Genomic DNA, 27,001 nt, shown 5'->3' on the forward strand with positions numbered 1-27,001 from the left:
AAAAAAACTACTAGTAGTGAATTAAAAAATAGAACTGCAAAATCACATTCATGCAACATTTAATAATAAAAAAAATATAATAAAATAAATATAAAATATGAAATCCACAATAAATGCTACAATATATTTAATTTAAATACAACCCTAAACTTAAGCTGTTATGCTCTGGATATTATTTCCATAATATAAATATAATATAAAAGACAACATTTCCTGCCATCGCAGCTTTACAAATAAATGTCAATCATTGTGTGTGAACTCTTTAATTGAAACAGGATATTGTTAACTACAGTAGTAGTATTACTTTAAACCTTGCACACTTATAAACTGTGATTTAAATATCTCAGAAAAAAGCATGATACCAGGGAAGGAGAATGACTAATTGGACACAATTTTGCCATTTTCCCTTAGGGGTGTATTCAGTTATTTAGAAGTTATATTTTTTATACAGTTATATAGAGTTATTTTGAGGGCACAGCAAATTCACACTGTTATATAGACTGACTACTTTCCATTGTATCAAAATGGCATATCTTCAGTGTTGTCCCATGAAAAGATGTAATAAAATATTTACAAAAATGTGAGGAGTGCGTCCGTGTACTTTTCGTAAATTGGTATTCCATTTCTAATCCTGCGTTAGGAAAACGAAGAATGACCCATTTCCCCATTTTTAACCATATAAATATAAATGATTTAAGGTAAACACACATAAGGAAACTAAATACAACAAAACACGAATAATGAATGTGAACAAGTATAAATTAAAATAACGATTTTTTAAAATTTCTTGCTTGTGCTTGTGGCCAATTATCCCAGCCAACACGTTGGCCTCGGGCCAGGTCTGTTTTGGACTCGTGGACTCGGCACAACGTATCATTATATGGACAGAGTTTGGTTCAGGGATTCAGGCAAATATAACTCGTTTGGTACAATAAATGATAACGCAAGAACAAAATATACGTCTGCGTAAAAGGTTTATTTCCATATTGTATATCACACGCACAAAAGTGTCATGAGGAAAAATAAAGGAAATGCCTGTGATAAATGCAATTTTATTTTATATATCAATGGTTATTTTCAGAATTTTCCCAGCAGATTTAGACAAAATAATGCAACGTGTGGTGTTTTTTCATCATTTCATCACTTGCTATATTCACAGGGCCATGACAAAAATTCCTTAGTAAAATTTCTTCATCTTCAGGATATCGATAGTCTGTTATATTGTGTCTTTAGTGAGACTTTCAGATTTTTGAGACACTTTGAAAATAAAGAGATAATATCCGCGGAAGGAAGCTAAACGTGTAGTTTTTCCACGGTATGGAAGTTGTGTTCGACAGAATGCAACTACTGCAGCATTTAAGGTGAAAAAGAAAATCCAAATGAATCGATTGCTCATCCTTGGTGTCCTGGATGTGACTCTGATTTTTTTTTTTTGTAATTCGTATTTTGGTATCTGAATCTCAGCTGTCGAATTTGAGCAATTTTTTTTTCAATCTGAATTTATTAACCTTGAATAATAACAGTGAAAATGTGTTCTTGAAAATTCACGTTCTATTCAAGAGCAATTATATTCAGATGCATAATTGCGAAGCAAAATATTCAGAGGTGGAAATCTGAAGACTTAAATTCAAAAGCAACAAAATGCAGTGCTGATTTTCTATCTGTCCCGAAGCGGATGTTGTGTTCTACGCAATGAAAAACCGTAATAACGCGCCTATACGTGCATTCGGATTTGAAGCGCGGGTTATTTGACCGTTAATTTCCAAAGAGCGGATAGCTTGACCCCAGTTGTAAATGCAGGGAAATGGTGGCTGTTCATTGATTATGGTACATTCTTCTTAGCTATTACGACCCAAGTTCTTAAATTCTACTCTTGCTTGTTCATTCAATTTTCCTTAAACTGGCAACTGGTATCGCTATCTCTGCAGGCCGGAGGCAGCTCCAAGTGGGCCATACAGTTCCAAGTGAGCGAGGAAGAACATTTTAAGTACGACTCAAGCACGTAGCTATGATATATGTAGTTGGCATAAAGGCTCTGGAGATGACCCAGAGGCTAAAGAACCCCTTTTATTTGTTTTTGAAAACAGGGCTGATTTCCAGGAGCTGTTTCTAAATCTTGTGTTGATAAGCAGGGTCCCAGGGTCAATGCGGTGTTTGTGGTTACGCCATGCACCTCACCCCAGAAACTGGACAGTAGCTGGCCCCTCACTTCAATTCTTAAGGCACAGATACTAGACTGCAGGGCACCTTATACACCACAGTTCAGACAGTGTGTATAGTTTGATACTTTTAGAAACCTAGGCTGTCTGGTTAACTGTGATGTCCTGCTTTGCATAAAAAACAAAATAGGTATCCTAGTTATTTTCTTTCTTTTAACAAATTTCTATAACTAATGCAGCTCAAATTGCTCTGTTTGAGCATTGTTTGGAAGTTTGAGAGAATGTCAGTGAGTTCTTTGGGACATTGTGTTAGATTATTGTGTATTTTGTAGTACAGCTGTGTGCCTGGTGACCATGTAATAACTGTTTTGTTTTCAGTGTTAATACTGTACCCTGAAAACATTGAGTACATTAGCTATATGGAGTACATTTTCAGCATCATGTGATTCACAGACTTGTTTGTGGTTGGCTTAATATGTGAAATTCTTGCAATAAATAAAGAGAATAACCATTTAACTGAGACCTACATGTACTGAGAATGATAATGTTTGCTTACACATAGGCTACTACTCACTTCCTAACAAGAGACATGACAGTAAATATGGGTTCATCAGCACAGCTCAGTGCTGGGGTGCTATATATTCTTCCCCTGGCATTAGGTTCATGCTTCTCTACTCCAGAGAATCCAGTTCTATTGTCAGTATTTCTCTACAGGGATTAGAGAGGCAGTGTGTGCACATCTGTGTTAGTAACGGGAGAAACTTAATGTAGAATACATTCATTACAACGTATTTCTGAAATAAATTAAACTCGATAAATGAACTATATAAAAATAAATTGATAGCCCTTCAGGCGGCATGGTGGTGCGGCAAGTAGTGTTGCAGTCACACAACTCCAGGGACCTGGAGTCTGTGAGGAGATGGTAGGTGGATTGGCGACTCTGTGTGTGTATGTGTGTGTCGCCTTGTGAGGGACTAGTGTGTTCCCGCTTAGGCTCTGGACTGGACCCACCGCGACCCTGAATTGGATAAGCAGTTTCAGACAATAAATGAATGAATGATAGTCCTTCTTCAAATTCACATGCACAATCCAGGTAATAATAAAGGGAGTCTTTCTGACAGTCTAAGCCAGTGTTATCCAACTCTGATCCTATTCCACCTGTTCAAACATCTTGATTCAACTAATTTTATGAGTAGTGTGTTCCAGGACCTGATTCTGATGCCAAATCAAAGCATATGTGATCATCTGAACACAAAGAGTAATACATAATACTCTACAACAAGGACATACTTCTATAAAGAATCATTTAAAACCACGCAAAGGAACTAGATGAAGTACAGTGAACTTCTCTGAATGTCTGTTTATTTTCTTAGTTTTAAGTTGAGCCAAATTTCCTGAAAGGTTGCACCACTATCTTGGAATTCATTAAACAATAACTACATTACAGTGAATATCCATCTTATTAAGTTCACCTCACTTGTAGCTACAGGCACTGACTCTATTGTCATATACACCCACTATGACTGAGTGCTCATGGGAGGTTCGCTGAATATTATGATTATTTGCAAATTATTAGCACCATTTCTCCCATGTTCATTAATGGAAAGGAGCTGCTTTAAATATTTATTTCAACAGTGGGCCATTTTCTATAGTGTTACTTAAGGGTTAACTTTAGGGCTAAGACTGTGCTGAGTACAATACAAATAAACAGTCCTATAATTCTGTAATCAAATTAAAATAATGATTGTAGACATGAGAGACCTAATGGATTTCATAAGTTTGCAGTTCACCCCATAATCAGATTAACAAAAATATATAATTAAAATATCAGAAGTGCTATATATTTCGTTTTCACTGAAACCTAATATTTTAAACTATAACTAGTAGAGGGTACAGAGTTCTGTTGGAGAGAAACTATGCCTTTTTTTTTCAAATCACAAAGGCTGCTTTTCCTACATTCGCAAAACATAACTTAAAACACAGATTGCCCACTTGCTGGCTTCCGGCCTGCAGAGATATGTAGTTGGGGGCGCTGTATTATAGTTCCGATTTTAATCGCTTGGTGTCAGTGTTACAGATTGCTCTAAAAGAAAGTTTAAAAAAATATATAAAAGCAAAAGCAAATCTACACCCTTGCCCCAGACCCTCCTGATTAAAGCTTAGCCCCCCCAATCATTAATCTCTAGTGACATACCTGCTCATCAGACAATACAAGGGCAAATGTTATGCTATTTTATCCTGAGAACATATTTATGGGGGGAAACCCACCATGTGTGTTTATTATTTAATGTACTAATATTTCTAAATAATATCTTACATTTCTTGTGTTGGGCAGCACGGTGGCGCAGCAGGTAGTTTCACAGTCACACAGCTCCAGGGGCCTGGAGGTTGTGGGTTCGATTCCCGCTGTCACTGTCTGTGAGGAGTTGGTGTGTTCTCCCTGTGTCCGCGTGGGTTTCCTCCGGGTGCTCCGGTTTCCTCCCACAGTCCAAAAACACACGTTGGTAGGTGGATTGGCGACTCAAAAGTGTCCGTAGGTGTGAATGTGTGTGTTTCCCTGTGAAGGACTGGCGCCCCCTCCAGGGTGTACAGGTGTGCCTTGCGCCCATTGATTCCAGGTAGGCTCTGGACCCACCACGACCCTGAACTGGATAAGGGTTACAGATAATGAATGAATTTCTTGTGTTTTCTTGCCTTAATAATAGCATCAGGTTAGGATTACACCAGTCTCCAGAGTTTCCGTCTATTTTAGTCCACTCTTCACTTGAGATACAAAGAACAAGCTAGTGCTATAATGGACAGAAGTTTTTTTTTTTGTAGTCTTTTGTGTTTATTAATAGTAAGGACCACCAAAGGATATCCAGTCATTTACTTAATGGTGACTCATCCTCAGCACTACTGATGTAGCTGTGAGAGGATACATTTTGACATACCTACCTTGTTGCCTACCTGTAAAATGTAACTCATTTGATGCTATACAATTTGTAGCAGAGCCATCCTCTGGTCCTTCATCCATGGTCAGTTTCTGGCCACAGAACACTGCTGGCAGCATATTTATGGTTGTCTGGTTGTTCTCCGATACTAGTGCCACTAAATATTTAAGATAAAACCTGTGTGTGCTCCACTGGATGGTCCAGAGCTGAAGCTATTTCAGTGTTATTGGAGAGCTGATAATGATCCACCACTTTTATTTTCTTTAAACACAACAAAGAAGCTAAAAAAACCTTATAGAGAAACTGAAATGGTACAATCTGTAATTAATGAAGTAAAATATGTTATGAGATAATGGGATAGCATGGACAGTATAGACCAGGGGTCGGCAACCTTTACCACTCAAAGAGCCATTTGGACCTGTTTCACACAGTAAAGAAAAGGAGCCACAAAACCCTTTTGAAATTTTAAATGAAATAACACTGCGCATAACAGGTTTTTTTTGCCTTTGTGCTGTGTATAAACAAATTATACTGTGTTACATTTATGAAATCAATGAACGACTGCAGAGAAAATGAAATAACATTTCTGCATGCAACAAAACATTTTTAACTCCGAAAAAAAAACGTTGGGTTGACGGTTAAGCAAAATACCCAATGTCTATTTGAGTCCTTGTAGTAACGGAAAAAAAACGCCAAACTTAAATTATCCACTGGCAGCAAACAAAAATGCTGTCCTCTCTCTGCGTGCCGTCATCCTTTTATTGGCGCCGTGCAGTCAGCGGTCAAAACGTTCAAGAAACCGCACACTGATGGGTGTCGCACATTGGAAGTTGTGACGTGTATTAAAATATTTTAGATGTTACAAGATCGCCATAATCTTCATAGAATTACATTTTGAAAACGAACAAACTAAAATAAAATACATTTTAATTAAATACTCATCAATTATTTTCAAAAGCTGAGCTGCATCAGAGGGATCAAAGAGCCGCGGGTTGCCGACCCCTGGTCTAGACAAAACCAAAGCATACATAAATTCCTCCAGTAAGGTTTAATCACAAAATAAATGTTAAATAAGTAAATAAATTCATGTTCATTCAGTTTCCACTGTATTAAAAGGGAAACAATATCATGATCATTTTATCAAGACAACATTTGCTGTAGGTTTTAAGCCTTAACATCATGTAGTCCATGTAATTTCTTATACGAGGGTGTTTTTCATATATTACACACTGAACTTCAAGCAAGATTTTGTGTTGCAGGCAGTGTGATAAACCACCTCCTCTTATGCAAGTAGTGTAAGTGTTCTTAAAGTACATATGAAATATAATGAAAGCCTGTCTGTTACTAAATGTAGAACAGTAACATAACATCTTAAGCTGTTAATTATAAACATAAAATTGAATTAAAATGTAATTGTTAAAATCTCAGTAAAGATTTGAGTACTAAATTAAATATTGAAAGATGTGCAGTAGATTAAAGAAGGAACACCACATGAGATGGGGGTAAAGAAAAGTGCATGCTAGCCAATGATCTTTAATCCTGACTCAAGACTATAAAGGAAGCCACAGATATTCAACGTTACTCATGAATATTATACAGTAGTAAAATATAATACATGATACAAGAGAAAATAAGAGGTAAAGGAAATGTCAATCCTTTGACAGAAAATTACAGCGATAGGCTTATTAAACGTCAAAATTGGGAAGAGACAGTAAAAACAATTAGAAGGCAGTCTTCAAAAAATAGGTCCGGTGAAAGAGCAGTTTGTCAAGAAAGAAAGGTTTGAAGAAAGCATTAGTTGGTCCAGTAATGTGAGCTTTAGATGTAGAGTTATTTGCCCATGTTTTAACCCACATTGACTGAAGCAGGTTGTTTGACTCGGACTCAGCCAAGTTTTGGACCAACATACGAGTTTAATGAGGATCCTCCATCAAAAACCTTTTTTTTTTGTTGTTGTTTTGTTTGTTTTTGAGTATAGGACTTGGCTGCATTAGTCCTAAAAAACATGTCCTTGGTTCAGTGGGATTTTGGTACAAACTGGACCTTCACATGTCATTAATGATGTTCTTGAAATTTTCAGAAAAAAAGGCATAGAAATGTATGGCCGGTTATCAATTATTATGGAATTTATGGCAACGAGAGGGAAAATTAACTGTCCAAGTTGTGAGCTGGCCCCTATTTTCTATTTGAGAATACAAAAATATTTTGTCGGTTTCCCCTCTCATCGGTTTTTATTATCTGCAAAAGACAAACATCAGTATATTTCAATTAACATTTAAACAAATGGCTTACAAATGTGACATAATATAAATTGTAGGAAATCAGAATATGACATGACTTAATAATAAATGTGTACATGGACTGTTCGCATATTTTGCATCTGAATCATACCTAGTTGCCATTGACTTGAGGCAGAGGTGTTCCCCTCTGGTTATTAGCAGCTTTCTCTCTACTGCGACTCTCTCTCTCCTCATCCTCTTCATCTCGCTCCTCATTTCCACTGTGATTCTTACAATACAATCTGTTAATGGGGAAAAAAAATCAAACAAGTCAAATTAGATGGTCCATCTAGGTCAAGATTTGCAAAAGATGACAGCTTTATAAGAATGGTCAAAAGAATAATTACATAATCCACTCAAAGATGGAGTTAAGAATATATACATGGATCACAAATTATAAGCAGAAGCAACATAGTGCCTTAGTAAATTGCTGCACCAGCATGAACTAAAAGAGGCTTCAATGCTATATGTCTGTACTAAAGGTTACTAAGTTGTCTATACCTATCTACAGACAAGGGTATGATTGTGTGCCTAGTTATATCATGCAGCACATTGTGTAGCTCTTTATGCCTTTTACTACCACTATAAATTTTCCGTCTATATATATTCAACAGCCCATTGCATAGCCCAACCCCCCCGGCCCCTGTTTAGTAATGGTTTACTAAAAAGTTATTTGGCTTACTTGTAAATGCCTCTGGCCATGTTCTCTATGTATTTGGCCTTATCCTGAAGGCCACAGTGGTAGTGGTAAGTTTTTACGCATGCTTTTATCTCACATCCAATAGTAGCTCCAAGCTGGCCACACAGGGTACATTTCTGAAACCCAAAAATTATAAAATATATAAATCCCCATAGTAAGAACATTAGCAAGTTATGTTTAGTTGTACGGTTACAGGTGAAAGCTTTTCCCAGGAACACAACACTGTTGGAACAGACTCTTCTACAGACAGATTTTAAAAGAGATTTGAACGCATTAATTAAACTCACCATTCTTTTTCCTCTTTTTATTTCCTGTATGACTGTTTTAATTTCAAAGTTCCCAAATTCTGCACGTGATGTGGTAGTGAGCTGGACAGTTCCTGAAGAGAAAAGCTATAAAGAAAAAAAAACCTCAGTCATGTCAATTCAGAAAACTTAAAGCCACTGTCCACTTGTTTTTATGCATTTATGTTAATGTTTAGAAAATTTAGTTTTTTTTTTTGTTTGTTTGTTTCTTCACCATTTGCTAGCTCTCTAGTCTGTGCTCTGGAAACAGGTCTGAGTTATATAAAAAACCCTAATATCAGTCACCGTTGAAAATCATGAAAAAAGAGGATATTGCTTTATTCCAGCTCAATTGGTGGGTAATATTGACTTATTTTGCTGTATCAGGTTTCTTAGAGAACTGCTTTGGGAGACAGCTAACTGCATAAAAATAAACACACTGAAAACTGCTAAAAAAAAAGAGTTTATGCAATATTTCAAACATTCAAAGCCATTCACAAACATAAACATGCCATTCTACCTTAAAGGGGAGATATTATACCTCTTTTTAAACAAGTTAGAATAGGTCTATGGTCTATACAAAACATGTTCATGAAGTTTTTGCACAATATTACTCTCACATAAAGAGATATCACCAGCTCTATTCTTGCCCGTTTCAGTCCCTTTTAGAATGAGCTGTTTAAGGGCTCTGTCACTTTAATGCAAATAAGCTCCTGTTGGCCACGCCCCACCAAGCCCATGCATTTGTCTGATTCAGTAACAGCTGCAGTCCTTAAAGCACCTGGGAACCCATTTGTTTGTCTATATGAGAATGATAACATGATTGTATGAACTGGATACTTTCTAGAGCTGTGGTCGACAACCAGTCGACAGATCAATCTCCAACACCATGCGATAAATTATGTCTGCTTCAAGTTATCACATTTAAGTTACTATAGCTGGGTCATTCTGTATCTGCAGTGGTTCACAAGCTATTTGAGTAGGCACGTAAAAAACCGTAGTCACACAGGGTTTGTTTCTGCAAATACACACATATTCGCTTCTCTGGCCAATAGTGCTGCTGCTGTCTCTGCCGTCTCTGAGCCGACACAGCTGCAGCGCTGACAGTTTGAAAGCAGGAGATATTACCCAAATATCTAATGTGGATTACAAATTACAACACAGCGAGAGTCACAATATACTCTGGTGTTCTGTCGAGTTGTTCTACCCTGTAAAAAGGTGCCTTTAGGCTTAAGGTAGGATATTTGGATAGGCAAAAAGTAGTATATCAGAAAATGCTCCTAATACAAGTTTAAGCCAGAGTTATGCACAGCCTAAATCCCTTTATGAGGGCAAAGATAAGGTAATTACAGTGATAATACATTGATTATATATGTAACATTTTTTTAACCACTTGATTCACCATGTACAGTTTTGGAATGCTGAAGCAAATAACAGTAAGCAAAGACTGCACAATGTGCCGGAAGGAAAAAACTGAACATTTCCCATGAAAACATTAAAAAACAGACATCCTCAGGCACTAAGTACCACTACAGCCACTACTCAGCTGTACATGAACGAAGTACGTAAACCATTTAATGTTATGTTATTGGAGGCGATAGGGACGTACACAGGGTTGTTTTTTTAAGTAGCCCAAGCCTAGCATTTACACTGGTAGATCTTTCATTTGTTCAGAGTTCAAAAGGTGATCTTGTACATAAAAAGGTTGCCGACCACTTCTAGAGTGTCTCCAAATTGCTGCTTTCTACCACTGTTACTTTGCTAGTGTGGCTGCTATCTCCATTGTACTGCCAACCATGTGGGTCTGCCTTCCCCGCAGTTACTCTGCTCTGCACACTAGCCAAACGCACCTGATATCTCTGTTGATATGCCGTTAAACATGCAAACAGGAGTTTTTCTGCTATATCTACAGTACTCAGACTTAATCCATTCAGGTTTGTTCTGTACTGTTTTGTGTTCTGTTTGCTGTTTATGACTTTTATTCGCTCCCCATAGCTTGGTGAACAGCTGGATAGCTCAGCAGACTCTTCAACTCAGAGAGGAGGCATGGCTATGGTAGCCTTATAATTGGTCAGGGTAATAGTGACATATGCATTACCCACTTTTAGGACTGCCCATTCTGCATCGAGAGGACAGTAATACTGGTCATATTTAAAAAGAGATTAATCATATTTCTTTTTTGTGTTTTTTTTATTTAAACTTTGCTGAACATTTCATGGGGCGGCACGGTGGCGCAGCAGGTAGTGTTGCAGTCACACAGCTCCAGGGGCCTGGAGGTTGTGGGTTTGTTTCCCGCTCCAGGTGACTGTCTGTGAGGAGTTGGTGTGTTCTCCCTGTGTCCGCGTGGGTTTCCTCCGGGTACTCCGGTTTCCTCCCACAGTCCAAAAAGCACACGTTGGTAGGTGGATTGGCGACTCAAAGGTGTCCGTAGGTGTGAGTGTGTGAGTGAATGTGTGTGTGTGTCTGTGTTGCCCTGTGAAGGACTGGCGCCCCCTCCAGGGTGTATTCCCGCCTTGCGCCCAATGATTCCAGGTAGGCTATGGACCCACCGCGACACTGAATTGGATAAGCGCTTACAGATAATGAATGAATGAATGAACATTTCATATGACACCCAAGTTTAGAATTATACAAAACAAAACCCCACTATATTTCTAAATTGGTTCCCAGGGGCTTTAAGGTGGAATGGAAGAAAAAGAAGCAAATGTTGTAGTTTAATTTCCAGCTTCCAGCATTTAAGGTGGAACAGAAATTTCGAAAAACTCAACTTAGCACTTTGAAATAACTACATCATTTTTTTACAAACTGGTGTGTTTGGGCAGGTTTAAATAAGTACTAGAAAGTATAAAAACATCAGTACATGTTCACTTTTGAGCTTCAAAAGTTTGGTTCACTCTGGCACTGCGAGGGTTTTCAAGGCGTGGAACTCAGATGCGCAGTGCACACCACCTCTAAATATATTCCCACGACTATGTACGTAGATTATTATTTATTAACAATACAATCTCATGTTGTAGCGTCTTTACCTGTCCAATCTTAGCGTGGACAAGTAGGCCATTATGTTGGATGACTTTACATATAATGTAACAGTATTAGCTAGAATGAATTATTATTAATTAATTACTATGCTCATTGACCCACTGTAGGTTCTTGGCTCCAAAATTGAATCTGACCCACAAGTAATAATTCCGTTCAAGAAAGGTTCACACACAAACAAATAACCATGGACTGGTTTTATCATACAACTGGTTTATTTAATGTAATATCAAATAATTAATGAATGATTATACATTCATATAATGAATTGGGCTACAGCAATACATAAGGAAGCAGGGAGATTAAAATACGAGTGAATTTGATATGAAATTCCAACAAAATTTCTGTTGGAATTTCTGGGCTTTCTTAGCTGAGCTTCCTGACTGGATGCAAATTCACCCTTGGGTGAATCTAAATTTCTCCTTCATTCAACCCCTTTTCTTTTCTCTCTACATTTTTTTTCTCTGTTCTGGGTTTGTTCTGCCTGAACCCTGCTTGAATAGCCTAAGTCTGTTTTAAGAAAGAGCCATAAGAGATATTGGAAGAGAGCAGAGTCTGTTAGAGACACTGGAAGAGATTTTTGCCCCACTGGTTTTAAACCAGGTTTCAGGAAACCTGCTTTGGAGGCCTGATTGGTCCTCAGGGATTGAGGATTGGAGAATCTCTTGCCTCTGATTGGATGCTTGTTTAGACTAGAACCTCACTGGGTAGTGACATCACCTTTTGAGACCTTGGGTCATAAACAGGGCCAGGAGTGGCCTTTACTGTGGTTTATGACACTCTCTGGGTGCTATCTCAGATTCCAATATGAGCTGGATGAATTGGAAATGTCTCTGAGAGACCAGTCGAAAGTCTAAGTATTAAAATCCCAAAAAGTCCAATTACTTATTAGAAATTAATAGAACATATTCATCTACCACTACACAGGTTTACCTCACTGCTGTCCCTGTGGTTTTCGTGGAGTGTTTTTTTTTTCCTCTTTTCATTTCCTGAAGGATAGTTTCTCTTCATCTTCTGATTATATACAATATATATATATATACTCTCCCAAACTTGAGATGAGGGGTCCTTAATTAATCTGTGGGGCCATACACAACGTGCGTAGAAAGCGTATTGGACGGACCGGTTCTGCCTGCACAAACACCTTCACGAATGCCAGGGTGGATCTATGCAAATTTCCTGAGTGCCATTCAAATGGCTCGTAGACGCACATGATTTCTGACACCAAAATCTTTCAATTGACTCACAGAAAACAGATGGATGTTGTTGCTTTTTTCTTTGCACTTGGAGTGTTTATAGGGGCAGTAGAGACCCAAGTGGACACACAAAAGCACTCAAAAAGTGGGTTCTGCATTATATGTCCCCAAACCAGATAGAACAGCGCTTCCCCATAATTGAAGATGTTGCGTTTAAATAATAATAATAAAAGAAACTAATATGACTGCCAGTGCCATTTCCATGGCAACTCAAATAATATGGCATCAGTAGAAAACAAAAACAAAACAAAACAATAAAGTTGGGCTTAATTGATTGGTTTTGTGGCACACCTGTTGTCTCACAAGCTAAATTCATAAAGATAAAGTCTAACAGAAGAAAACTGGGAATTGAAATAAATAAATAACTCAAAGACAAAACCCTGGGTCATTCTCTCTGTGGTACGTCTGAACAATTTCTTTAAACATACAAACAATGGTTAGAAGGAAAGTATAAAGATGAGTGAATAATGGCTTTAAGGGCATTGACCACAGGGACGACCGATAATGCAGTTCCAAATTATTGTTGTATTTTCAAAATACATTTCAAATGTGTAACAAGCAGTAATACACATTTGATATTTAACACTGGTATTCGGGTACCTATTTTAACAAACATCCTACATAATTTAAATAAATACACACACAGCTACCATGGATTAATTTTAATACTATTCGGATATTCCATATACAAAACCTTAGAGTTTAACCTTAGAGGGATTTTGAGAGATTGAGTATTGTTCATGTTATGCTGTAGAATTAAAACAGTAACTGTTCCCTCTTACTACAATGTCTCATCTAATAATGCATGTAAAAAATATATCTCACTGAAAAATAAACTGGAATATCATGGCTTCAACTTGTAAAAATACTGCTACATAAGATCTGATGAATGGCTTGCAAAAGACTTGAGTGACTCACCATGCATTTATAGTGGGCGGCAACCTTTTTTCCATTGTCAGAATGAAGCACACCACGGGTCTCATTCTCCTCATCACCAGCATGGCAGAAGCCACATCGAAGACCTGACTCACCAGGGCTTCCCCTCAGTGGTGACCGGTCCCGCTACACCCGAATGTAAAATGAACAATCAAGCAATATGTATTTATTAAATTATATTAAACACCCTTTCAATCTGATATCTAGCCTAGTTTATAGTTAGAAGGTGATGATTAGTAAAGTCTTACATTTGAGGAGCTCTCCATTTCATCCAGGCCTTGAGAAGAGGTTGAGCGAGTGTCATCTGACTGGCCACGAGGTACGCCTCTGATACGGCTTTTCTCAAACCTCCCTCTCCCTCGGCTCCGTGGAGGGGATGAATCTGAATCGTTGGCTGCAACTCCTTGTTCCTCTAAAAGAATGCACCTTTAGAATGTTTATCTAATGCAAAATTAATTATCTTAGTGTTTCATAATTACTATTACTCTACAGATAAAAACATTAAACCCTCATTACCATCACTGGCATCGTCTGAGGCGCCTCGATGCTTGCGACAGTAAACACTGCAATTTAAAAATACAGATGAAGTTCATGTACATCACGTTCTTTAACTTGTTTGAACTAATAAAGCCATTAACAATTTGCACAGACAAATACTATTATTATTAATGAAATAATATATCATTCATATGTAATTTCGCCTACAGGTATATGCCCTGTGAGGGGTTCTCCTTGGTCTGGGCCTTGTCCCACAGAGCACAGTAGTAGTGATACGTCCGCCGGCACGTTTTAACATCACAGCCTATAGTAGCCCCAGGTCGATGGCAAGATGAGCACATCTGTACATCAGAATAGCATATGGAAAGACTGTTTAAACATGTTGTTACTCGTTTTACCAAGAAATATACTCAATTTCAATATTTAGCAAACCCTAGCCTTAGTACAGTGGAAACTCTACTAACGAACTTTCCAAGATACGAACCGGGCATTTGAATATTTTTTGCCTCCAACAACGAACCATGACTCCAGAAACGAACCCGAGCCGGCGGCTGGAAATGGCCACTGACCCCAAGAGGCGAGTCTCCCAGCGCCCAGACTTGAGTGAGCTTTTAAGATTAGCACATTGTAGCTTTAGCAATTTAGCATTAGTGTAAATAGCAGACATCGAAATTCGTGCTAAGTTAAGCCGTATCTACGCTTCGTCTCCCCACATTCACCGCCTACTCTCCATTATTCCACCCACCCCCCACCTCCCGTCATAAAGCCAGTGCCTGTGTTACTCCTCCAGCCAGTCGTCACGTCTTCAAGGTAGCGATGTGTAACCACTTCAAACTTTATTTGTTCTTTTTTATTACCGTTACCACTGTATTTCTTTTCTTTTTAGTAACGTTACATGTATTTTTTTTTACTAATTTGAGAGTGTTGTAAACATATATCAGTGCAAAAAGGGTGACTTTCGGGGTGGGGGCTGGAACGCATTAATTGCTTTTCCATTATTTTAAATGGGGAAAATTGACTCCAGTAACAAACTTTTCCACTTACGAACCGGGTCACGGAACGGATCAAGTTCGTAAGTAGAGGTTCCACTGTATCTCTACAAACAGATCACAGTAACAGTTGCTTGACACTTACCAATTTGTTTCCTCTTTTAATCTCCTTCTTTACATCCTCAACTGAAAATCCCCCAATATTTTCACTGTCTGAGTGAGATGTCACCAAGGCAGAGGAGAAAAGCTGCAAAATTAACAACACAATTTCATATAAACAAGAAAACGGAACAATTAAAGAATAAAATAGTGAGATATTATGCAAAGACTTGGCAGCTCTGTGTATTTTATAGACTGAACTACTTCACATTCTTGGGTCAGGATCTTTGTATCAACTTTTACGAACAACCACTTTATAAACCTGTAACTAACATTTAACAACATTTCTGAAAGAGGGCTTTTTTCTGTCCCATTGAACACATCTGATTGCAACTAGGCCAGCAGATGGTCCACTCACCATGCATTTGTGGTGGGCTGCCACCCTCTGGTTGTCTGATACTAGGAGCTGGCCGCACTCCTTGTCTCGATTTGTTCTACAGAAGGCACATTTTCGCGCTGAAGCTCCTTTCTTCTGCCCTGACATGGCAAACTTCTTCCACACACTTCTGGACTGCTCTGACAAGAGAGATTGATGCTGCCAGCGAAAAACTACAGACAATTGATAAGGGGATTATGATCTTATATTTGAATCCGATTAATGTTGAAATGTCTGAACACAATGTGTATAACGCCTGTAAAAACCTGAAAGACACATATATATTTGTGTAAACCAGTTATGTGAAGTTGAAAGACATGGTTTATGATTATCTCTGAACAATTATATTGTCACCTCTTTTAAAAAATGTGTGGCACCAAAATAACAGTAACAACAAGTGAATAAAACCTTTTTAAGTGCAAACTCCTGTTATACACACCACATAGGCTAAAGCCCTTTAAAGTATAGCTACTTGTATTGATTCTTGAGTTGAAGAGAGCTTACTACAGTATACACCCAACAATACTGGGTTTCCTATGCACTTTATTTGTGGGTCACTTTAATTTTATTTTGCAACATAGTAAAATTATTGAACTTTAGAGAAAGACAGAAAAAAGACCAACATAAAAGCAGAGGTATGACCAAAACATGATCTTTAAACATAATAGCACTTAACATATGTAATGCACGTATCCGAGTGTGTGTAAAGTATACAGTTATATGTCAGAAAATGTGTACATTAGCTTTGAAAAGATTTTTCACAAAATTCACAAAGAAGTACACAGGCCTGTTAGGGTTGCGTGTGTTTACAGTGAACTGATTGTGCTTGTAGTAGGAAGACTGTTTATTACATTTAAATCTTAAAGATACTTTCTCAGAATGTAATAAAGACATAACAAAACAAGGATGTGTGACGGACGAAGATGATGGAGGAAAACCGCGGCTAAACAATAGGCCCCACTTAAGAGTAATACGCGGTATGTATTAAAGTTGCCTTAAAGTACAGCCATTTAAACTCAGTGTTCTATAAAAGTGGATTCTAAGAGCAATTTATCGATGTGAATCATGGACAAGGCTTTATTAAACTCGCTAGGGGGAAAACGCGCGAAAGTGAAACCGGAGTATTTTGCCTTAACGCGCACAGGGCGTAAATGATTAAAACAAACGTTGCCCTTTTCCGAGCTAGACAAATATAAACTACGGTTTTTTAAACGAAAGAACAGAAACAGAAGAGGAGAGAGTGGCGTAGCTAACGTCGCTTAGTTTAAAACTCAGAGCCTGAGAGCCAGCGCCATCCTCGCTAGCAGTGAAATGAGAGGAATGAAAATGTAGTTTAGTGAAGGTAAATCTGAAGGAAAGTCTTTTTCTTCCTACTTTTTTTTTTCTCTCTGAGCATCTATTTGATGTTTAACGATATTACTGTTCCCCTGACGGGTTTTTCTCGCACTGGTTTTGGTTGCTAACAGGCCTTAGCTCTTAAATGCTACGGAGCGGCGACAGCAACATAAATATAGCAACGAAACCCAACGTGCAGCGCTGGGCACGAAGTAAACACCGAGAACTGGAGCTGAAAAAGTCTGAATGAAAGTAAACCACAGAGCATTTGGCATGTGCTTTCACTTAATATGGGCGGAAACATGGGCCTTAAACCTTTTAAAAATATGTGTTCTACTCTCTCGAAATTAAATACTTTCACTTTCCTGGGTTTTGTAGCCTGGATAATTTCAATATTTAAAACAAACGTCCCGAAATCGTAAAAAGTGGGAACCCCAGATCTCTCAGACATCGTTATAGGCCCGTATTGAGAACATGAGCATTAACCATTCTTCAAAGCTTTCCTCTAAACTTACTGACTTTAACGGTACGAGTCTTTAGATTATGAATCAAATCTATCATATTCTACATTCTCCACGCGTACGATTATTTGACCTGCTGTGTATAAGTGTAACCCATTCACATCAACCCACATCCACACAACATAGGGACTCGCTATTTAAACACCACCCAATACACCACGACTCAAGAATCTAGCGTTAATTTCAGCTGTTAAAATGTGACGTCGGGAGTCCTTACCACTGCTGTGTGTGAGATAACCACGCTTCCCTGCTGAACAGGGGAGCAGCGGTGGGGTGGTAAAGTGTGCCCTTCCTCCTACTGAACACTGAACGGCTGCGGATTGTGTCTGGCCATTGCGGAGCATTCAAGTTACGTTGCATAGGCTTGGCTTACTGCAAAAAGCACGTTTGGTCGCCACTCATACGCTCGCCACGCCCCTTCAGGCCAAAGCGGGCGCTTCTCATTCCGCTCCTTACGGTCCCTTCCCTCGGTCGAGTGTCCAAGTCCACTTCAACCTTCCGTTAGATTTTAACGTAAGTTTCAGAAGACTGCTTTTGTTTCATGCTATATAGTGTCTTTTGATTTGAGAAACAGTGTTTAGAGAAGTGTTTTGCATGTGAAGAAATTAGCTAGAGGGTGTGTTTGTGTCTATTTTTTTTTTTACATATTATTAGATGTAAATGTGTGGTAATACTGTATATAACTGCAGTATAGTACTCCATGATAATTTGGGGAGAATCACCTAATTGAACTGGTTTGTAACTCATTTAATCCCTCACTCACTCACGTTTAACAAAATGCTTCAAAAGGGCTGCTATTCAGTGCTTTGCCTCAATTACACCATGTGTGCCGTTCTGGAGAGCCACAATCCACCACAACTGGATAGTTCACCTACAAAACACACCCTCTAAAGACTAGTATGAAATGAACCAGATATATTATACAATATTTGCTTCTATACATTCTATATTCATTTATAGTAATCTACAGTATTTTGTATCACCCCATAGTAATTTACCTTAAGATTATCTTATAATAGATTACAGTAATATTGTAGTATAAAAGTTTAGTCTTAATTATAAAATTAAATGATGAAAAAGAAACGTTTACTTATTAGTTAATCACACTGCAGTTACATGGTAGTTACACTACTTTACATGGGTAAATATTCACGTGTATGCTTTTTTTAAATTGTTGTTTGCAAATAAGTATGGTTTAATAATTCCTAGTAATCATATTAGTAAATAAATGGAATTCAGACTGTGGGGCTGTGTTTCTATACAAAGGAATGAACAGAATGGATGAATATAGTGTTACTGAGGATTGTGGGTAATCAGTGTAAGAGGGTCCAATTATCAGGTAAATTTGCTATTACATTTATACATGGGTATAATGCAATCAAATCAATACATTAAAAGTATATATATATATATATATACAGTTTTTTTTCCGGGGAAGGGTCAGACCTTCATCTACATGTGATTAGAGTGACGCATAAAACTAATTCACATGATAACAGTGCATGTCAAAAAACAATATATATTAATAAATGTGTAAAACTGTGATGTTTTGAAAGCAATACTCATCTGTATGTTTATAACAGCACTATTGATAAATCATTTTGTTTCTTGCTATTTTGAGTTCACAGGGTTTACACAGAATTTTTAATAATCAGATTTACGTGTTACATTAATTTAATTAAGAATTTTTTAATGAGTGATGCTCTTTAAGCTCTTAAATCTTAACTCAAATATCATGTTATTGTATGAAATTAAGTTCCCTGTTAATATGATCTTGTCTAAAACTGAAATTTAAAAGAGAAGCGACTACTACAGAGAATGTCATGGAAAACTGATTTACATTAAATCACTTGTTTTGCTTGTTTATGTCCTGTATTTGTGTTTTGGACATATTTCTGTCTGGTTTACAAGTAATATATTCAATAGATTTCCCAATTTAAAGAATATATAAATCACATATCGCATGTGCATGGAAATAATATAAAAATATTTTGCATGGACAGCTCAAATTGGTTTAAATATTTAAGTTTTACAGATAATTTTTCAGTAAGTGTTATGTTTCATACGTTTTTAATAAGTTAAAAAAATATTTGCATCCACTCCATGCTGGAATGGAGGGAAGGGATGATAAGTGGAATGAGACATACCCAAAAGAAACTAGTGAAAAAAAAAAAAAAACTATAGTGGAAAAATTTCCCATGCTTACCTGTATGCACTTCCCAATATATCTCACTGGCTCTGATCACTGAGAAAGAGATTTTCCAATACCTAACATCTTACATATACATTATACTATACTTAACTTATACGTAACCCTGCAGGTTTGAACTAATTCAGCCCATAGATTATGTTTGAAAAATGCTCCAATAATTGAGGGGCAGTATATACAGAAAAAACTATCCTAAGCAATGCACAATCATCTGAAGCTTGTCATGTTTATGGGTACAGCACTGGTGGGCATCATCCAAGGCTGTTACACTTCACTGATGTGCGCAATATTTCATCGTACTTGGACACATCACCTGCACCTATTAGCTGATTTGAACCAGAGGAGAGCTGCAGAGGTGTAATTGACAACAATTAAAAGGTTATTTTAACAGTTTGGAAAAATACGTTAAAGTTTAAGCTGAACTGGTATATTTTATTATTACATATACAATTATAAAGACAATACATTTAGTCTGTTCAATTAAAAAATAAATAAAAATAGGCCTTAGGGTGTAATAACAATTTAAAGATTTTTTATGGACTGTTTCAATTAGGCCCCAGTGGGCCACAATGGCAGTTTCAACATACAAAAAGGTCCTTAAACTTAAAACAGGGACAATCAAATTTATTTAATAAATAATGTGTTGGAGTTTCTATTTTATAGCTGATTTACTTGGAGGGTGGATATTTATTTTTTTTGTTTTAAATAAATAAATAAATATACACGGTCTCTGCGTTGGTCTGTGTTCACAGTGCGTATAGACATTCGATAACTCTGGTCATTGCTGTTGCTTTTGCATGTGTTCAATTATTTATTTAGAGCGGGCGTGGTCTTCTTCGTGCGGGTCGCTCCCATTGGTCTGCTGTGATGTCACTGACGACCTGAGGGCGGCCTCCTAAGCACACCCCAACTTCCCTGATATAGTTAACGCTAGTTGTTCTTCAGGGAAGGACTGTTTTTAGAGAGGAGGAGGCGGTAAAAAGGTTAATAACGGACACTTAAGTCATTTTTAGAACAACTTATACGTTTTTGAAGGTGGTTAACATGTGTATGTGCGTCTAAACAGAGTTTTGCCGAGTTTTGGCTGCTAATACATATTCGACTGAGTCGACGTCTGCTTACAGTGAATGCGGTGAGTAACTTCAGTGTCTCTCTCTCTCTCTCTCTCTCTCTAACGTGGCTCCAGCTTGTGCAGCTACCATATTCATAAATGTCATTATCTTCATTTTTCTCTTAAATAACCCATTTCAGTCCAACTCGACATTTACATCAGTTCGCCAATATGTTGTGGTTGGTTTTGTGTTTAAACCCCAGTATTAGCTTAACCTAACCTGTCATTTAAAAAGTTGGGATGGTGCTTGTTTGTGGTCAGCATTGTCCATGACATTAGAAAGAGAAAAGAACAATATAACTGACACATTAAGTAGATGTTGTGTGTTTTAACATCTTGAATGTATTCGCAACAAAAGCTGAAGTCAGCTTCCTATTCGCCCGCTTCTTCTTCGAGTGATCCGTTCCACCTTAAACGGGCAGGATGTAACTGTCCGTTTAAGGCGGAACGATATTTCGAATAAGAAGCCCACACTTGTCTCACTGATGTGGTCTTTTTATTTTTAGCCGCTAATCATGGTTTCCTTCTGAGCAGAGAGCCAAAAAACGACTTGCCCCAACATTAAAATTAGTTTGACATTAGTTAGCGGTTTAGCTAACCAGAGCTCGACCTTTTCAACTTAAATTGCGACGAAAACTGTGTTTTTAAGTTGTGTTAAGCGAGTTTACTAGCACCTCAAACGCAAACCTGGTGCCGTGTAACATCTATCGTTTCCTTAGAAGTGCAGGTCGATGCTTCCTGTCTTTTGTCGGTCACTTTGACTTTGACTGGGTGGTGGCAAATCGATATCATCACCGTCAGCCATCATTCCATTTCCCGAACCGCTCAGTTGGTGGATTACTCCCTTTTAACTTACTGCCAACATAACTTCAATTTATCTCTTTTCATCTGGAATGTCATGAATGTTTTTGTACCTTTTTTAAAATCTAAAATCTATTTTAGTTCCACAGCAGTAATCTGACATTCCTTTATTGGGAGGTATTTAGTGGGTACAGTGTGAAAATGCCTAAACTATTATTTATACTAATCAGGAGCCGAGGAGCTTAAAATTAAACTCTAAAAGTAGAGGCAGCCTTGGCGTCTGCATGAGTAACGGAGGCCTTTAGTGAATGTCTGTGCTGAATCTGTCCCATCATGTAGCCATGTGCATATTGGATTAGAGATGCCACAGATGTGAAGCTGCTAGTGTGGAGTGGAGGTGTGGCATGGAACAGATGCCAGGAATGGTGGGCAGATAACTGGCCTTAAGTTGGGGGCTTTAATGAAAGAAGCGCTTCTGCAAAACCTCCTGAATTCAAGGAACTAGTAGAAAATCCAGCAGCCAGTTTGGGGATGGTTAAACTGGGCTTCTATGATCAAATTGGTTTTAGTAAGGAAGTTTGAGGTTTTTGCTGAAACATCCTGTGTTGTATAAAATGCCACATGATGGAGTAAAAACATTGATTCAGAGATCAAATCAAGTCCAGCTCAAGTCTTTCATCAGTGATCTGTAGACACTGTTGGCTGGATATTTTTGGTTGGTGAACTATTCTCAGTCCAGCAGTAATACTGAAATATTTAAAAACTCCAGCAGCATTGTGGTCTGATCTTGTTGTTCCAGGGCAACTCAACTTGGTGGGGCTAATAAACTATCTAGAGTAACAGATGGCCCACGCTCTAATTGTAAAATCTTTGAAGCAGATAATATGTCTAATGAAAGAGGGTAATTTTAATGTTTAGGCTGAAGTATATATTTAAATGGAAATTTCTGCATAAGCAGTTATAGATTATAATGATTTTAAACATTGTATTCTGTGTAGTGGTGAAATACTATTAGCTTTAATACTGTATCTAAGTCACTGATTTTAATATGTGAATAATATATTCTAATGTCATTGTGATTCTTTGGTAAATGGCAACAAAACATAAAACCTAGTAGAACCTCTTTGATAACTATCTATGATTTAAACTGTATGAACATGATTTTATTTAAATAAAGAGTTACTGGTAATGAGGTAATTGTTTTCATTTTTTGTTTCTTGTGAAAGACAAACTGCATTGCTCTCTTCGGAAGCATCTGTGGAAAAAAAATACTTTTTGTTTTGCAATCAAATAATATTTGTCACTTGTCATTGATTTTGAATGGCAAATCGCAGAAGCATTTGTTAGCACTCTGTCAGGTGGATATGAGGATTTAGAAAGAAATTGGTCAAAAGAATCAATGCACTGGTTTGAATTTTATAGAATAGACCATTTGTTTTTAAATTAATCGCAATATCCTCTATGTATTCATTGTTTGCACTATTTATTGATTCTTCTCTTTGAATATATGCCATATATATAAATATGAAAAGTAAAAAAATATATTAGGTCTATACTTTAGAGAAATAATGTTTAATGCTCATGTTTTTATTTATTTTTATTTTTTTTTCTCTTATCAAAAGGTCAAAGGTTCCTTGTTCCATTTAAAACACACACTGTAAATCACCATGCCATTCCCCTTTGGGAAATCTCAGAAGAACCCAGCAGAGATTGTGAAGAATCTTAAGGAGAATGTGGCAATTTTGGAGAAGCTGGAGGCATCAGACAACAAAAAATGTGAAAAGGTTAGCAGCAGAATTTGAAAAAGTTAATTGGATCTGTGAGCCTTTTAAATCTACTGTATTATAGATTTAATCACTGTACTCATTGTTCTTAAAAAAAAAAAAAAAGAAAGTGTTTAGTGTTTTTCTTTTTATTCTGTTGTGTCCTATTTAAATGTAATATTGGTACATGTTACAATTGCATAGAGTGTAAAAACTGATTGATTTCCCTAAAAGATTGCTGAGGAGGTCTCAAAGAACCTAGCTTCACTTAAAGAGGTTCTCTGTGGCACCGGTGACAAGGAACCTCATACTGAGGCAGTGGCCCAACTGGCACAGGAGCTTTACAACACCAACCTCTTCATCTCCCTCATAGCCAACCTGCAGAGGATCGACTTTGAGGTGAACATTGTTCAGGAATCATCCAGTTATTTAAAAAATAAATAAATAAAAATTAGATGATTAGGTGATTGCACCCCAAATGGCTTTGATGGATGGTTCAATTGCTTTGAGCATTTATATATATATATATATAACATGTAATATCATTGATTAAGTTGAAATGTCGTTGACTGTTTATCTTTGGTTGCATGTGCCTAAACAACTTTTTGCCTCTCAAACTGGATATAATTTGCTCTCCAAAGGGAAAGAAAGATGTTGTGCATCTGTTCAGTAACATAGTCCGCCGTCAGATTGGCTCCCGCACCCCCACCGTAGAGTACATTTCCTCCCACTCACAGATCCTCTTCATGCTGCTGAAAGGGTGAGTTTTCCAGGCTTCAGGGCACAGCCATAGATCAGCATTTTCCAAAAAGCATTGATTAGCTTTTCAGTTCAAGTTGACATTACTGATATGCTGTGATTGTTAGTCTATTGTAAAACTAGTGTCTCTAGTTACTCTCTTGTATTTGTGCTGGGCACGTGTTTAATTCAAACTGACAGAAAGAATTATATTTGATATTTAGGTTCTCTCTATCTCTACTTCTCTCTCTTATCCCATTTTCACATTGGGCAGTGCAGTATGGCCTCGTTCTGTTGCAAATCCAAACCCAGAATTATCCACAACCTGTAAGAGTACCTGTGTCCATTTCCAGTTGCATAACAAAACTGTGAAAATTGGATAGAATATTTGGAGCCATTTGGTCACAAGATTTCCCACATGACCTAATGTTATCAGAAAAACAAAATGGTTGACGCAGTGGAGGAGCTTTGAGATCTGATTTGGCCCATGTTTGTATTTAGCAATTGGTTTTATGTGAGACAGACAACCAACAATATATTTTTGTGACACTGTTTAATCTTTTTATTTCTCATACTGGACTCCAGATCTTCGTGGTTCTGCTCCTCATAGAGACCACATAGAGAAATTTTTGGATTGTTAAGTCCAGTTATGATTATATGATAATTATGTGTAACTAGTCATTGATTGCTCAGCCCACTTGGTACCTCAAACCAAAGGTTACAAAATTTAGCTGTATGGACTCTTGGTAGAGGGAAAACTGTTCCACTCACCATACTTTATACTACCAAATGGAAAAAAGACATTACATGTCTACATGTCATTGCTAGAACCGGAGTTGAAATCCTGGCGATGGAACTTTGACAATGGTCAAAGTTGGTGGAAAAGATAGATTATATATGGCTGTCATTTACTGTGATAATCTGCTGTGGACAAATGTTTTCTTTCATTTTTTAAAAATTATTTTAATGTTTTCCTTTTAATTGCAGCTATGAAACTCCAGAGGTAGCTTTGAACTGTGGTATGATGCTAAGGGAGTGTCTTCGACATGAACCTCTGGCTCGCACTGTTCTCTTCTCTGAAGAATTTTACTGCTTCTTCCGCTATGTGGAACTCTCCACCTTTGACATTGCCTCTGATGCCTTTGCTTCATTTAAGGTTAGTGACTAACTAGAGTGCTTGAAAAGCACTATAAATCTTAGGTAAAACATGTGAAGATGTGCAAGGGTGTAGGACAGATGCTCAGAGATGCTGTGGGAGGGTAAAAACTGTTGTCCATTTGTCCTAAAATAGTCCCTAGCATAGCCATGCATGAGGCTGTGAAAGAGCCAAGGCCAAGATCTCAGAGAAGATGTATAAAGAGGGGTGGGGCAGATGGATGCATGCATGGGTTCTTTTTTTACTCTCCTCTTCACTTTTATCTCCCTCTCTCACCCCTTGTTTTTTTTTCCTCTTCTTTCTTTCTCTCCCAAAGGTTTTCAAACACGCCTGCCATAAACACTCCCACACAAACGCAAAGATATAAAGCGTATAACAGCAAAACCCAAATGAAATGAAATGAAAATAAAATAATTTGATAAAAAGAATAAAATTATAATTAAATAAACAAAAAAAATAAGCCAGGTTAAAGCAAATGAAATAAGTCAAATAAAATTACTTAAAATCCAGTGAGGCACTATGTTTATATTTTTCAGGATCTTCTAACAAGACACAAGATTATGTGTGCAGATTTCTTGGAGACAAATTATGATAGAGTAAGTATAACTGGTTGTATTATTGTTTAAAATGCTAATATGTTAAATCAGTACATCAGGTTTTGAAGTCTATGGTTAAAAAATGAGATGTTTGATAAAGATTTTTATTATTTTTAGGTTTTTACAGACTATGAAAAGCTGCTGCATTCAGATAATTATGTCACCAAACGGCAGTCCCTGAAGGTAAGTTTATTTTCTCTTTTGTACACAGTGTCACATGTTGACTATGTTTTCTCAGAGCAGATATTTGGGCATACATGTACCTCAGAACTATGTTGAGACTTCAATTCAAACACTGACATGGACCCATATGATTTGATTGGGTGGTTGTGTTTATGATGCGTTAGTTAGTAATGAAACTTGTTTTATAAGCATGTTCTATGTTTGAAGCCATAACTTGTGTTGTGCAGAGGTAGGGGCTGGTACACAGCTCTACACAGTAAATAGTCCTATTCCACCAATGACTAGTGAGAAGGCGTGTCCAAACGTTTGACCAGTACCATACTTTTACTGCACTTTCCTGAAACCATGGGGAAAGTTAGAAAGGAGGGGGTGGGTTACTATCAGCTCAACTTTAGATCCCAGAGCAGCAATGACAAAGGCTTTATTTTCCCTATCAGTGAAGGTAAGTGAAGCATTACAATGACTTTGAATTTAACTTTGAAATTGAATTTAAATAATACTACCTTGTGTTCCTTTAGGTAACGTTTGAAAGAAAAACTATTAAAAATAGTCTAGATATATATGGAGATGTTAAATGGTTGTGTCCATATATTTGAGTGTTTTTGAAGGTTTCTGTTGTTTTCATATGAACTGTGGTTTTACATGCAGCTTTTAGGAGAACTTCTGCTGGATCGACACAACTTTACGGTTATGACCAAATACATCAGTCGAGCTGAGAACCTGAAACTGATGATGAACTTGTTGAGAGACAACAGTCGCAACATCCAGTTTGAAGCTTTTCATGTCTTTAAGGTGTGTGCCTGAGAGTGTCTCTACACATAAATTCTGTAAATGTGTCATGTAATTCTGCAGACCAGTAGAGCTTGTTACTCTTGTCTGCTTTTTGCCTCTCTTTGCCCCTATGACTTTCCGTACTTAACAGATGATTGCTCCCCTGTCCCAGTTATGACCTTGATATTTATTTATTTATTTATATTTTGTTT

The 27,001-nt window shown here is 37.4% G+C and overlaps 2 protein-coding genes across 5 annotated transcripts in view; one reads left to right on the plus strand and one right to left on the minus strand.

Annotated features, from left to right (window-relative positions):
* The window catches only part of cab39l1 (calcium binding protein 39, like 1), a 41,760-nt gene that overhangs the window by 12,486 nt on the left and 2,273 nt on the right, over window positions 1-27,001 (plus strand). Inside the window, exons 1-9 of one of the 3 annotated variants that reach the window (XM_066649020.1) lie at window positions 20,603-20,653; window positions 20,737-20,802; window positions 23,205-23,366; window positions 23,580-23,744; window positions 23,987-24,105; window positions 25,071-25,239; window positions 25,776-25,835; window positions 25,953-26,018; window positions 26,667-26,810. In XM_066649020.1, coding sequence (XP_066505117.1) covers window positions 23,250-23,366; window positions 23,580-23,744; window positions 23,987-24,105; window positions 25,071-25,239; window positions 25,776-25,835; window positions 25,953-26,018; window positions 26,667-26,810 — 840 coding nt within the window. In that variant the 5' untranslated portion in view covers window positions 20,603-20,653; window positions 20,737-20,802; window positions 23,205-23,249. Of the gene's footprint in view, window positions 1-20,591; window positions 20,803-23,204; window positions 23,367-23,579; window positions 23,745-23,986; window positions 24,106-25,070; window positions 25,240-25,775; window positions 25,836-25,952; window positions 26,019-26,666; window positions 26,811-27,001 lie in introns of those variants that run through there. The other 2 variants (XM_066649019.1, XM_066649021.1) reach the window with 2 other exon arrangements.
* phf6 (PHD finger protein 6) lies at window positions 5,395-21,583 on the minus strand. 2 transcript variants are annotated; one of them, XM_066649017.1, is made up of 11 exons: window positions 17,679-17,815; window positions 15,588-15,778; window positions 15,216-15,317; window positions 14,289-14,422; window positions 14,100-14,146; window positions 13,832-13,995; window positions 13,566-13,709; window positions 8,359-8,463; window positions 8,054-8,187; window positions 7,484-7,613; window positions 5,395-7,330 (listed from the first exon to the last, which is right to left on the minus strand). In XM_066649017.1, the coding sequence occupies exons 1-10, from the start codon at window positions 17,803-17,805 to the stop codon at window positions 7,484-7,486; spliced, it is 1,278 nt and encodes a 425-aa protein (XP_066505114.1). In that variant the 5' UTR covers window positions 17,806-17,815; the 3' UTR covers window positions 5,395-7,330. The 2 variants fall into 2 exon arrangements, with proteins under 2 accessions (XP_066505114.1, XP_066505115.1); XM_066649018.1 differs by lacking the exon at window positions 17,679-17,815 and adding an exon at window positions 21,469-21,583 and having other exon boundaries at window positions 5,396-7,330.

Source organism: Hoplias malabaricus, chromosome 17, assembly GCF_029633855.1.
Source record: "Hoplias malabaricus isolate fHopMal1 chromosome 17, fHopMal1.hap1, whole genome shotgun sequence".
Classification (NCBI taxonomy): Eukaryota; Metazoa; Chordata; class Actinopteri; order Characiformes; family Erythrinidae; genus Hoplias; species Hoplias malabaricus.